General features: G+C 36.0%; 1 protein-coding gene and 1 pseudogene across 1 annotated transcript; both read right to left on the reverse strand.

The window, feature by feature from the left end:
- Positions 1 to 9,721: 9,721 nt before the first annotated feature.
- LOC136175085 (olfactory receptor 10AG1-like) lies at positions 9,722 to 10,690 on the reverse strand. The gene has a single exon (XM_065945396.1). It carries the CDS (start codon positions 10,670 to 10,672, stop codon positions 9,722 to 9,724), a length of 951 nt encoding a protein of 316 aa, XP_065801468.1. The 5' UTR covers positions 10,673 to 10,690.
- Positions 10,691 to 17,630: 6,940 nt separating this feature from the next.
- Positions 17,631 to 18,523, reverse strand: LOC136175407 (olfactory receptor 10AG1-like; annotated as a pseudogene).
- Positions 18,524 to 19,084: the final 561 nt, after the last annotated feature.

A 19,084-nucleotide genomic window follows, 5' to 3' on the forward strand; every position in this document is an offset into this window, starting at 1 on the left:
AAGTTGTGTGGGAATAGATAAAGAGAGAAACAATTCAGAGGGTCACTGTGGGAAAAGAGGGGTCACCTGGAATGTGTTCTTTAGTTGCCAGGGTTGTAACACACTCCCTGGAAAAATTGTTTTTGGTAGAGGTATTGAGTTACTCATTGATGGTTACTTTTTTCCATTTTTTCCTTTAATCAGGGCCAGGAGTAGGATACAGTCTTACCTAAAGAAGGGATGAGACTCCTCCAGTACAGAATCTAAGAGCACACGCTCAGTTTCATGGCTGATTCTGCATTGCACCATTGTTAAAGTGACTGCCTCCTTAAATCTTCCACCCCAGGCATCACCGACTCAACATGAGTCCAGCCCTGCTTTTCAGTCCCCCACCCTCTATGTTTCAAGTTTTCCACCAAGCACAGTCTAAACATAGTGTCATGGACAAGAAATACAACCCTGACAAGATGGCCTGCGATTGAACCATGGCTTCACTTGCCAGTCGTGTGACAATGCCAAGCGCTTAATCTCCCTGCCCATGGTTCACCTGGCTGCAAAACCGACAACGGTTGTACCAACAGTTAGCACTGCTACATGGATTAGATCATTTGATACAATAAAGCAATGTAAAATTGTTTTGGCATTCATAGAAAGTCTATTTGAAAGCTAGCTATGCTAGCTATTAGTGTTTTTATTAAAAGCTAAATTTTATTCTAAATTTCACTCTCGGCTTTAACAGTATGAAAAACTGCTCTCTAATTTACCTTGGCTTGGTATCACATGGCTAATGTGGGGATGAAATAAGATATTAAAACAATCATCACAGTGTTATAAAAATCCCATACTTTTAGATGTGAATTCTCCACTAAATTTCTGCCAATAATTTAATAATATTATCACCTCTACTCTAGAACTAATAGGGAGAGCGTACATGACTTTGTAGCACATAGTGTTGCAATTTGGCTAATTCCTTTCATATACCTTTATTCTTTCCCACTGATATTACATGATCTAGGATCTAAGGACCGAGATTTAGGAAAATAGTTATTGCATGGTCTAGGAAAATAGTCCTAGTCTTCCTGCTTGGAAGCAATATAGATCTTAGAAAATGCTTGTTTACTTAACATATTGTTCATTATTTGATTCTGAAATTGAGTAAAGCAACAGATACTTTTAATTTAAAATGTTCAATCTTAAAAGAGGAAAAATTAATATACAAAAGAATAGAATTGCAATCTTTATCATTTTTATGAATAAAAGCATTTAATATTTCACTCATTACCTGAATAAAATTATTTCCAGTACTATATAAAATATAATTTCTAATTGTACAGATATGACATATTGGTGATGAAATCTGGTATAACATGAAATAGGTAAGATTTGAGTTTGAATTTTTCAAGAGTAAAACAAGGTATACTTCAAGTATGTTTGTATATTTGATAAAAATTGGTACCTCAATCCTTGAAAATAATTTGAAAACATTGTTGAACCTGAAGCTATCTTTATTATTTTATAAATCCTGAATTCTATAACTTTTCAAGATAATTGTTCTTTGAATTCCAATGGGTAAAACTTTATGTATTACTTTCTTTTAAATCTCTTATTATAATATCAAACTGAATAGACATATGTAATCTTTTTTTGTTATAATATGTGGGCTCAAGTGAAGTTTTCTTTAATACTATCTATACCTAGACTTTAGCTATTACATTTTTTGGCATTTCAAAGTGACTTAATACCATTATTTGTTATAATTATTTGATTGCAAATTTTATTTAATAGAATCAGAAATATATAGAAGTTGCTTTAATGAACAAAAATATTTGCTACCATGTGTAAAATTAATAATTTACACATTAAAAATCTGTGTACGTGATTAATTTTAAATTTAAAGTAAGAATTAAGCCTTACTATCATTTTCATATTTACCTTTCTTACTTGAAATGTTGCTGATTTTTCTTACTAGAGAGGCTTTGAATATTTACTGTAAGTGGAATTACTTGTTTCATCAAAGTAATTCAACTGGCCTTTAAATATTCTATTTTTTCTAAACATAAAGTGCTCTTAAATAAAAGTAGTTATCACTACTCAAGGGATCTCTGCAACTTGGCACATTTAAATTTCTAATTAAAATCATCACTCTTTGAATTCTCTGATTTGTTGTATTTTTTTAAAATATTTTTCCCAGAAAGCTCTCACTACTCAGAATATTTTTTTTTCTTCAGTCTCTCTAGGGAATAGAGGACACAGTGCATTTCTCAGATGTGAACAGGGTGCTAAGTAATATCATTTGTGGGCTCCCCAGGTGGTAGAGTTGGTAAACAATTGGCCTGCCAATGCAAGAGATGCAAGAGATACAGGTTTGATCCCTGGGTCATGAAATTCACGTGGAGTAAGAAATGACAACCCACTCCAGAATCCTTGCCTGGAGAATTCCATGGACAGAGGAGCCTCGTGGGCTCCAGAGTCAGACACGACTGAACACACACACACACACACAATATTATTTCGGTTGATCAAATAGACACGGATTCAATTCTTACCTTAACTGTTAATCATAGTAGGAGGTTAATTGTAGCAGGAGAAAACTTTTCCTCTCTTTTGCAGCCTATCACCAATTTTTCCCAATCTTATTTTATATCTTCAAGATGTGAATACTTTCAGCCTCTAGTTACAATAAAATGAGAATCTGGAATAAATCCAGCTGAGATCAGGGGAAAGACGCTAAGCAAAAAGTTTGTGAGTTATATGTTTCAAATGTGGAGAAATTTCTCCAAAATAAAGATAGTTTAAAAATCTTGGCTTAGAACCAGTTTTTCATGACCCCCAAAAATTGGATGTCGTTTCCTATTATTTAGTAAATAGTGATTTCTTAAGGTTTATGATTATGAAGTGAAAATATTTACAAGAGAGGGAACACATAGCAATGTGACAGTGGGAGTGATCTGGAAGGTTAATTAAAAAGTATCAGGAGCCTTGTGGCCCAGACCCTGAGTAGTGGGGGCGGGACAGGCTTCTCACGGGGACCTGATGTGTAAAGGACAGGAAGGGAGTGAGGCCGGCCAGGCTGAATCCTGCAGGGCTCCCCCAAGACAAGCTGGTGCTGGGAAGCAGTCACAAGGCCTCTGGATCAGCTCAGAGTCGGCCTCCCACGGGAGCCGGGAGGGCTGTCGTCCCCGGGGCCGCAGAGTCTGGACCAGCGGAACGGCTGAGCGCAGCGCAGCGCAGCATCATGCGTAAATAAAGACCCGCTGCTGGGATGGAACAGAAACTCCAGAAAAGGCTCAAATACACCCAAAAATCTGTCATTGACTGAAACAGCCTACCAAATTGGTAAAGCGTGGACGTTTAAAATAACTGTCTTTAGGACAACTGGGCAGACTTGGAAAATAAACAGCATATGTATTTTTGATAACTGTCCCACAGCAGAATAAACTCCAAATGACACACGATTTTGTATATTTTAGAGCGAAATGATGAAAGTATTCTAAGAAATTATAAAAAGAGGTTTTATAATTTAGAGTAAGGAAAGTTTAGCTCATTAAAATTTAGAATGTAAGAAACACACACACAAAAAGAAAACTATGTAAAAATAAATGATTCTAGATGCTAAAAGTGGCAAGCTCCATAAGTATCAAATATAATTAATATAACAGAAAAAATTATTACAACTGATTTGAAATAAAGGGATCCTGGTTCCTTCTTTAATACAGAGGAAAAGTCCAAAGTATAAATATAAAAATGGGTAAAACAGATGAATTAACAATTCACAGAAGAAAATTTTTCTTTCAATATACAGAAAACATCTTCATTTGTTAAAAAAAAAAGTAAATTGTAATCTGAACAATGATACAATATTAAAAAATCTGAGACATTTTCCTATGCACTGTGTATGTGTGGAGAAGAATATCCAATCAACCAATATCACAACTGTGCTCACCCTTTGAATTAATCAGTAAGCATGCGCACATACTAAGATATGCAATACCATGATTTTGTAACAAATTTGTGGCTTGAAAAAGTATGAATATTCTATGACTGAATGAGCCTTGATTTTGATATTGTCATCTATTCTTTTTTCTCCCACAGTTATATGATACCTTTAAAATACATTCTATAATTTCTCAAAAATTTCTAGGGCTTGAAACTAGACTGGCTTGTTGTGACCCAGTGCCTCTTAACCACAAATGAAAGTTATTTTTTGTTGTTGTTTTAGAGGTTGGAAAATTAAACCTGGCTGTAAGTATGTCCTTTTATAAAGATGTTGATTTGTTTTTCAAAGCAATTCAGTGGCATCACCAGTTTTGAATCATATTTTTGTTGCTTGATTACTACTTTTTTATAATAAAAGTTAATTCATTTTTCTGAATTAGTTTCAGAAAAAATAGAAGCATAGCCAAAAATAAGAAAGAGCATTATGCTTTTTTCCATGATAGAATTTGCTCATTAAATAAAATTTAAGAAATAGAGGAAATTATGTATATACATATGATAAATGGTGTTCTAAATACGGCTTTTTAGCTTAACAAAAAGGGTATGTACAGTATGATTATGATTTGGTTTTCTTAAAAATATGCTTAATACATGCTGTACGTAATTGCATTTTATTCATTTCTATAACTCTTTGGTTTTCCTCTGTGTGAAGTTGTCACAATTACGTTCGATTCTAGTTTGATAAAGATTTGACATCATGAATGATTCAAAATGAGCCTTCTCGGATGCCTCCCTTGGCACACGTGTGCACACATTTCTTCTGGTGCGTGGCTAAGGGTAAGATTTTCTCGATGAAGGCAGGCTGTGTGCTAATATGCCAGCATCAGGTGAGAGCTTTCATTACTCCTCACCCTTTACGTACGTGATGGGGTGAGTCTTTTTGTTTATTTCATCCTTGTAATGAATGTGTCATAGATATCATTTGGTTTTAATCTGGTTTTAGTTTGCATTTACTGGTTGCTAGTGAGTTATTTTCTTCTTTTTTTCTGGGCATTTAGATTAGTGTCTTTTGAAATGCATCTTCAAGTCTATTGTCAGTTTTCCTCCTGAATTTTTGATGCTTTTGATTTAGAGCACTCCTTTAACAACAATGAATTTAAGCCTTTTATGTTGAAAAATTTCACTCTAAATATCAGTATTTCTTAGTCCAGGAAGTTCAACTGATTAATGTTTACGTTATGACTCATAATTTTATCAAAAACACTTTTCTTGCACCAACGTCATGAAGTTAATAAACATTATGTTGGAAAAGACTCGTTGTTATGCATTTTTACTTAAGTTTACAAATTATCTGAGACTCCATTTTAAAATAAATTTTGTGAAGTGAGGGTCAAGCTCTCTTTTTTTGTACCATTATATATATTTAAGTTAATATAGTTTAAGAAAAGACCATCTTTTCTACATTTTCTGCAGTATGAACTTTTGCTTATTCAAGTGTGCCCATGTTCTATAGTCATTCAACAAGTATTCTCTAAAGCTTTCCATATGCAGTAATCTTTGCCTGCTGAAATCTTTTGGTTTTAAGAAAATTATAGCAATATGGAGGGAGACAAACTAGATTATACATTATGAATTTTGGATAAAAATATCGGGAGGCCAGTTGCTAGATAAAATATATTATATTGTTTTAGCACTTTAGCCACCTGATGCAGAGAGCCAACTCAATGTAAAAGACCCTGATGTTAGTAAAGATAAAGGCAAAAAGGAGAAGGAGACAGCAGAGGATGAGATGGCTGGATATTAATCGTGTTGCTGACTCAATAGACATGAATTTGAGCAAATTCTGAGACATAGTGGAGGCCTGAGGGGCCTGGCATGCTACGGTCCATGAAGACACAGAGTCGGACATGAATTACCAACTGAACAACAATGAATCAAATAAGCAGTGAATTTTTGCTGACAGAGACTAGTCCCTTAAATCAGCAAAAAAATTAATTTCTTATAAATAGAAACACTAGGGAGATAACCCTGATATCAGAAAGTCAAGCATAAAATGGCAAGATCATGAGGATAACCAATTTATATTAATGCAGGAAGCAAAATTCCAAATAATGTCTGATTAAGACAATAGCAGAACTAAGTGGGGGAAAAAGATCACTAGCTCAAAGCAGTGGATAAGATGCTAAATATTAAACAGTCATTTTCTCATGGCTATCGTGACAGCCTTATTCCTCAGAGTATATATCATGGGATTAAACATCGGGGTAACACCATATAGAAAGCAGAGAGAAAAAAATCTTTCCTGTAAAAATGTTTGGAATCATGTCATAAGTATGTAATGTTGCTGGGTCCACAAAATAAAGGCACAGCTATGGGGCTTCCCAGGTGGTGCTAATGGTGAAGAACTTAACTGCCAACGCAGGAGACATAAGAGACGCAGGCTCGATCCCTGGGTGGGGAAGATCCCCTGGAGAGGGGCACAGTGGCCCATTCCAGTGTTCTTGCCTGGAGAATCCCATGGACAGAGGAGCCTGGTGGGCCACGGTCTACAAAGTTGCAGAGAGCCAGACACAACTGAAGCAATTTAGTTCACACGCGTGACATGAACTGAGCAGGTGGAGAAAACGTTGCCATTGCTGATGGCAAATATAGGAAGGAGAAGTAATTTTACTGTAGAAGCCAAGTATCAACTGAAAGGGGATCGTGACAAACGGTACACTAATGGTACCACTGTAGAGATTGACGTCTCATCTCATCTCTCTAAAAAACATCGCCACGGGCCAGCCTGCAGTTAGAGCCAAAAATGACAGGGAGAAAATCCGGCATGTTTGCTTTATCCTGACTGTGACACCACTGATTCAAAAGCCAAGAATCATTAGTTGAACACAGAGCTCCTGGTTTCTAACTAGAAGAGGTTACGGAAAGTTACAGTTGGCCACGTGGCAGCCATGGACCATAACTGTCAAGACCAAGTATTCTACGTTCCCAAGAACAGAAACAAAATAAATAAAATAAAATATACCTTTGTAGTGCAGGCAAGTATATATATATGTGTGTATATATATATACATATATATATGTATATATATTTTTTCTGAATGGGAAAATTTATGAATATTCTAGAAAGAGTGATAGATACATAACAGATTTCCAGGAAGGAAAAGTTACTGAGGAAAAAATACATGGGAATTTGAGAGCCTGGTCAACTCATTATGAGAGTATTCATGTGCTTCTCACCAGGATAATCACATATAAAAGAAAAATATCCCAGAAAGAAACACCCAGATTGGGAACACAGAAAAATCCCCAAATAACCAATGTCATCACTGAAGTGAGATGTGCTTCTGGGTTTTGTGTGTATGTGTGTGTGTGTGTGTGTGTGTGTGTGTGTGTTTGATGTTCTCTCTGTGGAAAGAGTGAAATCAGTCATTTTAATTTTTGTATAGCTGTATATAAATATATATTTGCTGTTGCTGTTCAGTCTTCCAGTCTTGTCCAGCTCTTATGACCCCATGGACTGCAGCACTCCAGGCCACCCTCTAGCTCACCATCTTCCGGAGTTTGCCCATTTCATGTCCATTGCATCCGTGATGCCATTCAGCCGTCTCATCTTCTGATGCCCTCTCCTTCTACCTTCAGTCTTTCCCAGCATCAGGGTCCTTTCTAACGTGTCAGCTGTTTATATCGGGTGGCCAAAGTATTGGAGCTTCAGCTTCAGCATCAGTCCTTCCAATGAATATTGAAATACACATGTTTATATTATATAAAGTATACATTATACATATGGAAGAGTGCCTAGGTACATTTCATAATCTTAAATCTATTTTTATTTGTAACTATTATTAAAGCTATCTTAGTCATTTTTTTTTAAAAAATGATCAAATATTACATATTTTGATTTTGTTTAGTTCACAAAAAATGTTATTTATTTCAAATATCAAAGATTATTTGGCTGATATTAAAATTACCCTGTTAGCTACTAAATATTCTGTAAAATGTTGGGAGGCAATAAGAAAAGAAGATATGCAGTAATTTACTTCCACATGTATTTTATTGTCTGAATAAAATTTATGATTTTTGTGATGTGCACATTATTCTCTTTGTAATAAATCAATACTCCAGAAAGTATAAATAAATAAGTCAGACATTATCTGAACTCCCTTCACTGTAAAGAAGCTCATTCTCTCTTCTAATACACATCCAGATACCGCTGACATATATACACACCACCTACAGAGATGCACATGTGAAATGTTATATGAATATATGGATGCCATCTCCCTTTGTTTTACAAAAATAGAGTTATATTTTATCCATACATTTATGCACTTATTACAGGTCTCAAAAGCGTGGGATTTCTTCACTGGAGTGTCTCTAAAGCACTGTTTAGAGAGCCTATGCAGCATCACATGGTAAACGGACGCCCGTGTCTAATATGCTCCAACTGAAAGCAGCTTCCCTTTGTTTTGCTGGTGTCGTCTTTTGCAGGATTAAAAAAGCTTTTAACAAACATCTTGGACAAGCACAGGTAGCCGTCATTCTTGGGCAAACATTTTTATGAGGTTTCATTGATACAGTTTTTAAAGTTAAAAAAAAAAAAAAATCCTACTTTTTTTTTTTAATCACTGTCCCTAAAAGATACAGAATTTATTCAGGATGATTAGAATAAAAACACCTTAATAAAAAGACTGCTTACATAGTGTATGTGTACACTAGATCTTTTGTAGCTCTATTGTAACAAATTATCACAGATTGGGTGGTTTCAGCAACAGAAGTTGACTTTCTCACATCTTTAAAAGCCAGTGTCCAAATCACACTGCTGGCAAGGTTTCCCTCCACCGGCTCTGGAGGGATAGCCACTCCTCGCTTCTTTCAGCTTTCGTGGTCCTTGACCTCCTTTGCTTCGTGGCTGTGTCACTCCCGGTTGCCGCCTCCATCTTCATGTGATATTCTTCTATGTGTCGCTGCATCTCTAGCCTTCACTTAATCTCTCTTCCCCCCGATAAGAACTAAGAACACGGTTCACAGGATATAGTGCCCTTCCCTTACATTAGGATAATCTTGTTTGAAAGTCCTTAACTGAATTACATCTGCAAAGGCTTTTATTTTCCTAATAAGTTCAGGTTTGCAGGTTATAACCTGGCATATATTTAGAGGGATCAACATTCAACCCAATGCCCTTTATGCTTTAAATTCCCAATATTCCTAATACTACGGAGACACTACCAAAGCAAAACCTGAAGCTACAAGCCAGAGGAAATGGAGTCACTAGAGAAGAGTCAGCATTGAGGTAACAAAGGATCCTTTCAGGGTTTGTACTCTTGCAAAACAGAGAAAGAAGGAAAAAATGCTAGAACATTCTAAGATTCCACTACGCCCACCAACTTGGACGTGGTTGTTCTTTTCTCATCGTCTAAATCCAATCCTCAGTACAGAAAAGGACAGTGACTATGTCTGAAGGAATGGGAGGTTTCAAGAAAACTTCTTACAAGACATGACCCTGATCATTAGTTTTATAGCAGTTAACTATCATTTTATTGCTCAGGAAATCTCTTAACTCACTCTTTCCCAGTGAGAGGAAAGATAGGTCTTCAGAATAGATCATTGTCATGGAGATAATGTGTGCTTTGATAACCCAGAAACTCTTAACTCTTTGAAATTACGGTCCTTTTACATAATGTGAGATGGCAGTGATGATATTAACTATCATTTCATAGGAACATAGAAATAATACTAGATGATATTTTCTGATGCATTTCATGAGAAACATAGAAACAAATTGCTTCCGTAATTTCAAGCCTTCGAGTCAGGTTGACAATTTTCTTAGTAGTTTTCTCAGTGCCACGGTGATATCTTTGTTCCTCAGCGTATATATAATGGGATTCAACGTTGGGATCAAAACTGTGTAGAAAAGAGAGACCAGCTTCCCAGTTTCTTCAGATTGATTCGGCTTGGGTTGTAAATAGGTGGTAGAGGCTGTGCCGTAGAATAAGACCACTACGGTGAGGTGGGACGAGCAAGTGGAGAAGGCTTTAGCCCTCCCTCTGGCGGATCGCAATTTCAGAATGTTGGAGATGATTTTGCCATAGGAGACAACAATCAGCAGAAATGGAACCATGATGAACACCACTGCAACTACATAGACTGCTATCTCATTCACAAATGTGTCCCCACAAGCAAGCTTGAACAGTGGGGGGAGGTCACAGAAAAAATGATTGATTGTGGTCGACCCACAGAAGGGCAGAGAGAAAACCTGCCATGTTTGCCCAATTACAACAGGAACTCCACTGACCCAGGAGGCAGTGACCAGCTGGACGCAGACCTGGGGGCTCATGGTCAGACCATAGTGAAGAGGGTTACAGATGGCCACGTAGCGGTCGTAGGCCATCACGGCCAGGAGGAGACACTCTAAACCTCCAAACAGAAGGACCAAACACATTTGTGTAGCACAGGCAATGAAAGAAATGCGCCCTTTCTGGCTCAGGAGGTCTGTGAGCATTCTTGGGATAGTGACAGTTACATAACAGATTTCTAAAATGGAAAAGTGGTTGAGGAAAAAGTACATGGGGGTCTGGAGAGTGGGGTCAATTCTTGTTATCAGTACAATGACACTGTTGCACATAAGGATGGTCAGATAGAGGACTAAAAATATCCCAAAAAGGATCCGTTGGAAATTGGGAATATCAGAAAACCCCAAGAGGATAAATTCCATCATTGCAGTGATGTTTGATTTTTCTGTTCTTAATTTGTACTCCATCTGTAGATATGGTGAATTCAAGATGGTTAATTCATTCATGCTTTTGAGCAGCACTTCCCTTCTGTTAACTGAATTAGACGCATGAACTTATTTACATAGTCCATGCAAGTATTGTTGTCTTTGCCTTGCTCAGCTTCTAAGAAATGAGATTTGAAACCTCAGCAATAAACTGACGTGCAGTTAAAATCAGTTAGAGAAATAAAATCTTCATTTTTACAGTTGGATGTAGTGATACCAGAGGCTTCCCTGGTATCTCAGCAGTAAAAGAATTTGCCTGAACTGCAGGGGATACAGGAGATGTAGGTTTGATCCACGGGTAAGGAAGATTCCTTGGAGCAGGGGACGGCCACCCACTCCAGTATTCTTGCCTAGAGAATTCCGTGGACACAGGAGCCTGGCGGACTACGGTCCATGGGATCACAAAGAGTCAGACATGATGGAAGTGACTGAGCAGCAGCAGTAATATACCATAAACAGTAAGATGCATGCATTTTTATTTAGAGCTTATTGTGCAGCAATAATATTAAATTATTTCACCCCCTTTCAGGGTGAAGTTATATATGACACAGGCTTCCTATTGTTTTTCTTTGAGTTCATCAATTTCATTGTCTGTACCTATTGGCTTATTCCATCTCCTTTCAATTCAAAGATTTTCACTTAAAAATTATGCCCAATTTTTATTCAAAACATTTTAAGCCCTCCCATTTCTACTTAAATGAGAACTGACTTTCTTAAACTTATTCCTTGTTACTGGCGGAACAGATACGTGTAATCATATTGTTCTTCTCTGTGTACCTCACCCATCAGTTATGCTACACATGGAAAGCATTAGGTACATCATGGGGTCCAATAACGTTCCCTATTCATACCGTTGTACATTGCATTACAAATGCCAATTAATCTTTAACTCAGTCCATAAATATGACCCATTCTTCATGATATTTGGGGTTCCCTGATAACTCAGTCAGTAAAGAATTTACCTGCAATGCAGGAGACCCCGGTTTGATTCCCAGGTCAGGAAGATCCACTGGAGAAGGGATAGGCTACCCACTCCAGTATTCCCAGGTTTCTTTTGTGACTCAGCTGGTAAAGAACCTGCCTGCAAGGTGGGAGACCTGGGTTTGATCCTTGAGTTGGAAAGATCACCTGAAGAAGCGAAAGACTACCCACTCCAGTATTCTGGCCTGGAGAATTCTATGGACTGTATAGTCCATGGGGTCACAAAGAGTCGGACACAACTGAGTGACTTTCGGTTTCATGAGGTTTTAATATAGTTTCTTAACATATGTGATTCTCTGATCCATTGTCATCTACTTGTCTTACAACCAAATAAAATATGTCCTATGTAATTCTGTTATAATTTTATCTAATAAATGTAACTTTATTTAAACCCTTTGATTATTTTTTTAGAAATGCAAATGGCAAAAGCATATGAGTGGGACTAACACACACACACACAGGCCCGTTATTTTGCTTCACTTCAAGTTCATGTAATCAGTTATCAGGCAGTCAACACTTTGACAATTCTCATAAAAGTTCATTAATATTTGTTCTTCTAACTGTGTTTTCATATTTCATTAAATCTACTATATCTGTTCCCATCTTCCAGCCTCACAAACTATTGTTTTTGCATTAATACTTTGATAAATAAAATTGAGTCAGCAAATATTCTCTCATATTTCTCTAGTTCCACTAGAATTAGGTTTCAAAATTACCCTAAGTGTAAGTTTTATTATAAATACTATTATTATTATTATTGTTATTTCACTTATATCTAATTTTACTTTATCATCAAAAATGTTAAGAAATACATTGGTTAATTAAGTTATTAACTAATTTTCAGATAAAGATCTCAGAATTTCATATTTTTCTGTTTTATCCTTTGTATCTTAAATCTCAAATTCAGAACTATTTTTAAATAAAACCATCTAACATCTTACCTTCATGGATTTACATGAAGCTATCTATGAGAATATAGATGTTTTGACCCTGTAAAATTTTATAATTCTTTTGAGTCAGGAAGTCACTGTCATTCTGGAGTATTCTTCAAAAATCAGTTGCTCTTAAATAGGAAGTAGTCATGCTCACCCTGGGGGACGTTTTCTCTTGAGGATCAGTTTAATTTCTAGAAGACTGCTTCTGTTTGCTGATTATCTGCGTTTAAGTTTTAAAACTACTTTTTCTGTGGATGACTTGTCCTCTGCAGCTCCGTCTTGGCATAAAGGTTCCCCTCTGTGGGGGTAGGAACTTAGTAGAGAAATTGCACTCTAGTATCAACAGTATTTTCTGGAAAAAAAATAAAATAAAACTTTCAATTCACTGCATTTCAGACCATTAGTAATTGCTGTAAATTTGTCTTCCTTAATTTTAATCCCATAATTCATCCAGATCTCATCTTTCACATCTTTAGAAAAATGTGTCCCTTACTAATACACGAACATGGAATGTTTGGTAGGGTTAGATCCTTTTCCAGAAGTGGAACACTCTGTTCCTAGACTAACTTTTGTGGAAATTAAGGTATGTTTTATCTGCTGACAAAAATCTGGATATGCTTATTCATGTTAGGATATCTAGTCAGTCATCAGCGCAGGTGTCTAACAGATTCAAAATGAAATGCACCTTAAAAATAGCCTAGAGCCTATTATACAGAGTGAAGTAAGTCAGAAAGAGAAAGACAGATATCATATGTTAACACACACACACACACATATATATATGCTCGAGGAAAATGACACTGAAAAACCTATTTGCAAGATAAGAATATAGACACAGACATAGTGAACAGACTTGTGGACCCATTAGGGAAGTAGAGGGTGGGGTAAATTGGGAGACTAACGCTGAGACATACACACCACCACATGTAAAAGAGAGAGCTAGTGGGAAGCTGCTATGTGTATAAAACACAGGGAGCGCAACCTGATGCTCTCTGACAAACTAGAGGCGGGAATGGGGTGAGGTGTGGAAGACAGGTTAAAGACAGAGGGGACATGTGTACACTTATGACTGATTTATTTTGTCTCATGGCAGAACCAATGCAACATTGTAAAGCAATTACCCTCCAATTAATTTTTTTAAAAGAATAAACATTTAAACCCAATTATTTAAGAGAAAAAAAAAAAAAAGAAAAAGCAAAAAACAAGAAAAAAAAAAAAAAAAAAACTCTCCTACAAAATGCTTTTTCTATTTCAGCTACTTCCAGGCAGGTATGTAGGTAAAATTGTCAGGAAAGAAGTTACAAGACCAATATCAACTTCTGCTCATAAGCACATTTTTTTTTCTTTCTGTTTAGAGATTCTTTGACAATTTAAAACACTATGAGTGTTTCAAAAATTGCATTTCTTTTTTGTTTTTTAAATTTGCTTCTCTTTATTACAGCACGGTCCTAGTAAATTGGACCTATGTATTCTTTTTTAGGATTGATGAGGTATCCACGTCATTTAGTGTCATGCTTATTTACAAATGAGAATTGCACTCATTATTTGTTTCAGCTAAGTTTTACTTACAAGATGGAACAAACTGAATGTCCATCACCCATGTGAGTAAACTGATCTAATTCCTAATTCTATTGTTAGGATAGTGAATTGAATATTTCTCTGTTCAATTCAGTATCACCATCACTCGAAAACAAATCTACAATCTGAGACAATACCTCAAATATATCAGTGTAACAAAATAAAGAACCATCTTACAATCAATTACAGCACATGTTTGCAGTCAGTGATGAAGAATCTCTGGTTGCTTTCATCCAAGGGTCCCGTTATTCCTACTACTTTGTAGTTTCCTACTGGATCTTCAGCTTGCAGAAACCTGAGATGCCAGACAGATAAAACATAAGGAAACAAATACACTATTCAGAGACTCTATACATCATAAACACATCACTTCTACCCATATGTCATTGTAGAAACTAATCACCTGGTCCAATATAGTTCTGAGAAGGTTTAGGGAATGATATTCATTGTATGTCAATAAACAGACGTATTTGAAAAGCATAAAGCCAGACTCTGCTGCAGTCCTCATTTTTGGTCACTAAAAAAAGGGTGTTATAGCATGCTGCAACATGTATACCTTTAGACTGAAGACTTAGCGTGACACATAACGGAATAAGTATTTATGGTACATATTTATGCATATTAATTAGTTTTGTAGATATATTTGAACCTAACAATACAATGTCATTATTATTTTCATTAGACTTTGATGTTTAAATTAGCAATAGTATTGAGGCATAATTTGCATAACATAAAGCATGGCCTTTAAAATTCAATCAGTGATTAGTTGAGATATACTTGACTTACAGCATTATATTAAATTCTGCTGTACAACATAAATATACTTTAAATAATCATCACAATGTCTTGTTAATATCCATCACCACCCAAAGTTATGGATTTTTTTCCTGTGATGTGAAGTTTTTAAAATTTCTATTCAGTTCAGTTCAGTTCAGTCACTCAGTCGTGTCCAACTCTGCGACCCCATGAACCGCAGCACCAGGCTTCCCTGTCCATCACCAGCTCCCCATTTAGTCCATTTAGTTCCTTATCTTAAATTTCTCTCAAATTATTTTCTAGTTTACTAAATAAACATCCTGCAGGGTTTTCATTTCCATTGCTTTTTAAATGTTCATATCTTTGTTCCTATTTAAATAGTATTTTGATGTCTACTTATTTTGCTTTTCGATGTGGAAATAACGGCTTCCCAGGCGGCGCTAGTGGTAATGAACCTGCCTGCCAACGTAGGAGACATAGAGATGCGGGTTCCATCCCTAGGTCAGGAGGGTCCCCTGGAGGAGGGCATGGCAGCCCACTCCAGTGTTCTTGCCTGGAGAATTCCGTGGAAGGGGAGCCCGTGTGGGAGAACCAGGCGTGATCCCTGGCTTGGGAAGACCCCCTGGAGAGGGAAATGGCTACCCACTCCAGTGTTCTTGCCTGGAGAATTCCATGGACAGAGGAACCTGTCAGGATACAGTCCACTGGGTTGCAGAGAGTCAGACATGACTGAGTGACTAACACTTTACAGTGTTCACATATGCATTTTATTCTCTCTCTCTCTTTTGTTTTTTTCCACTGTATAGGCTAGTATCTCTAGTAAAATGTTGAGGGAAAAAAAAAAAAACTGTAAGAGAAAAATCCCTTTCCTTGGTTCAAATTACAGAAAGACATGTTTCAACATTTTTTAATTTAATTGTTTTGTTAACACTATTGCTGAGATTAAAAAAAAAATTACTTTAGTATCATCCTTTACTGAAAGCATTCTTTAAATTCTTATTTCCCAAACTTAAGTTAAACACCATTCTATTTTTACAAGTTCAATGTTGATCATTTTACTGTATGATTTATTTTATGCTTTTATGATAAATTATTATTTATCTAGTAACAGTTTGTTCCCCTAGGGTATGAAATTTAAGTGAAAACTGGATTTTTCTTCTCGGTGATGCATCATTGTAACTACACAATATAATTATGTGAAGCTGTTTTAGACATGAAAACCAATCAGTCACTATATGAATTCTCTTTAGTGATGACAGTCAATGCTTGTGGAAGAGGACAACCATGCAGCTAATCCCTACTCAATATTGGACAATGGATGTGATACAATCAAATGACATTATTCTAAACCATAAATTTTGGATATAATTTGCTGTGAAGCAACAGAATATTGAAACAAAGGACTTCAAAATGGCTTTGAAACCAAGTTTAATATTTTACTTCCTTCAGTCCTTTCAATGGGTAATTTGCAGTAGCCACGGTTGTCATCTGTTACTGTCATCTGCACATTATCTCCTCTGAAATGATTGCTATAATTTTTGGGTGCTTTTTAGATGTCTTTTTTGATGACATGATTTTGCTCAAAGAAGAGAACTAGCTGGTAGATGAATTATGGTCTTATGAAAAATAATTTAAACACATAGTATAATAAGAGAAAGACAGATTTAAAAAGAAAATATAAAAGAAAAAACCTTCCTCAGATTGCATAATTTCCCAATCAGTTTGACTGAAAATGATCCAGCGTACTGTCCGTAGTTCAACTCTTTCCATCTGAAGAAATACAAGATCTTTTTAATAGTAATTTTTTTTTAGTTTAATATAGTGATTCTGTCTTATCAAGTATCATCCTTTACAACCAGGAAAACTTGGGGAAATAATGTACTAAATATCCCAAGTATTTTTATTTTAATTTCAGTTATATACTTCACCAAAATAATTAAAAAAGAAAAAAAGCAAGAGATCTTAGAGAATGGATAACACTATATGGGTGAGAAATGATTGAATCCCATACATCTTATATCTCTGAACAGCAAACATGCATTCATATTTTTTGCATTAGTGAAAATTAAGGTAACAAATTATCAAGATGCTAGTAGCATGATTTGGCTACATTAAAAAAGCATATCTACAAAGAAGAATTCAGATAGAAGCAGAGAGCAAAAATATATTGCCACACTACAAAATTTTAAGGGTCATTATGCAAAATTTTATTTTTAATCTTTACAGATGAATCAAATCGAAGTTGCTGAAAGGTAAAATGTCTAAAGTCAAAAGCACATAGATATTTAACGATTGTTCTCCAAACTTTTACCATCTGTATTATCTAAAAACATTATGAAAAGGAAAAAAAAAAGTGCATGATAGTTACATGAACAGGAAAGTACAAAAATATCTATGGTTTTAGGGGAAAAGGTAGGTAAGTAATACTATATTTTCTCATAAAATTGCAAATCACCAGTAAATTTGTGGACTGAATATAAGATTGCCTAAATACATAGTTTCTTATCAGCAAGGCACCATAATATAATCCTGATGTTAGAAAATCCAGCATAAAACAATAAGGCCAGGAATGAATAAATATAATAAATATATCAATCATATGGAAAAAGCAAACTATTTCTGATTATACACTGACAAAGTTAAATAGAGAAACAGAAAATGAATTTAAATCAAGCAGCTAATGCTTTACATTAAGGGAGCAGTTTTCTCAAGGCTGTCAATACATCCTTATTTCTCAGAGTGTATATCAGGGGGTTAAACATCGGGGCAATAACAGTACAGAAAAGTGAGAGAAATTTGTCTGTTCTGGAAGAATTTTTGGATTTAGGTCGTAAATATGTAACAGTCGCAGATCCGAAGAATAAAGTCACCGCCAGGACATGAGATGAGCAGGTGGAGAACGCCTTTGCCCTTCTGTTGCCGATGGCAACTTCAGGATGCTGGAGGTGATTCTAACGTAGGAGGCAAGAATCAGCAGAAAAGGGGCCACGGCAAAAAGCACAGCAACTGTGAAGACCTGCATCTCACTCAGAAACGTGTCCCCGCAGGCCAGCTTCAGTACTGGGAGGATGTCACAGAAGTAGTGACTGATTTGTTTGGATTACAAAAGGACAGAGAGAAAACCTGGCACTTCTGCCCCATCTCAGCTGGAACTCCAGCGACCCAGCAGGCAGCCCCCAGCTGGACACAGACCTGTGGCTCATGACCAGAGGATAGTGCAGGGGCTGCAGATGGCCTCGTATCGGTCAGAGGCCATCACTGTAAGAAGCAGGCAGTCTACGTTTGCAAATATAAGGAAAAAACTCATCCGTGTTGCACAAGCAAGCAAAGAAATACGTCTTTTCTGATTCCAAAGGTTTATGAGCATTCTAGGAAGAGTGGCAGACACATAACAGATTTCCAAGAAGGAAAAATTACCGAGGAAAAAGTACATGGGAGTCTGGAGAGTCTGGTCTGTCCTGGTTAGGAGAATAATGATGCCATTTCCCATCAGAGTTATCACATAGATAAACAGAAACATCACAAAAAGAAACATTTGGAGATTGGGAATGTCAGAAAATCCCAAAAGAACAAATTCCGTCATTGAAGTGAGATTCACATTCACTAGATATTTTTGAGGTTCCATCTGTAAAGATAATACAATTAGACATTTATCTTTTTCTGCTTTGTAATTCTATAAATTAGAGGGGTTTAGAGGAATCATTAATATTACATAAGATTTCTATTTTTTATTAATGTCTAGTATTTTATATCCTGGACTAAACATAACTGAAGCTTAATGGAGAATATGTATGCTAAATTCTAAATATAAAGGCATAAGTTGCAATTCAAGGTTTAACTTTAAATAAAAGTGATATGTTTAAAAATTATGCACTTTCATTTTGAATCTGTTTGTGTGCAGAGCAAAACCTATCCATTTTACTTTTATTAAGGAAGCAAAATTCTGAGGCAGAAATATTTGCATCCCACTTTCTCAGTGGTAGGGCACCACCAAATTCTGTAATGCATTTTTCAGGAATTTCCCAACTCTTCCATCAGAACTTTTTCAAGAATAAAGCATGCCTTTCCTTTCATATTCTTCAATGATAGCTCTTACTTCTTGTGTGTGCACTTTATTTAAGACCATTCTGACTGCCTTTATCTA

Source organism: Muntiacus reevesi, chromosome 9, assembly GCF_963930625.1.
Source record: "Muntiacus reevesi chromosome 9, mMunRee1.1, whole genome shotgun sequence".
In the NCBI taxonomy this organism is placed as follows: domain Eukaryota; kingdom Metazoa; phylum Chordata; class Mammalia; order Artiodactyla; family Cervidae; genus Muntiacus; species Muntiacus reevesi.

Coding starts and splice junctions, on each gene's coding strand:
- LOC136175085 (XM_065945396.1), bottom strand. CDS start 10,672: ATGGAGTACAAATTAAGAACAGAAAAATCAAACATCACTGCAATGATG.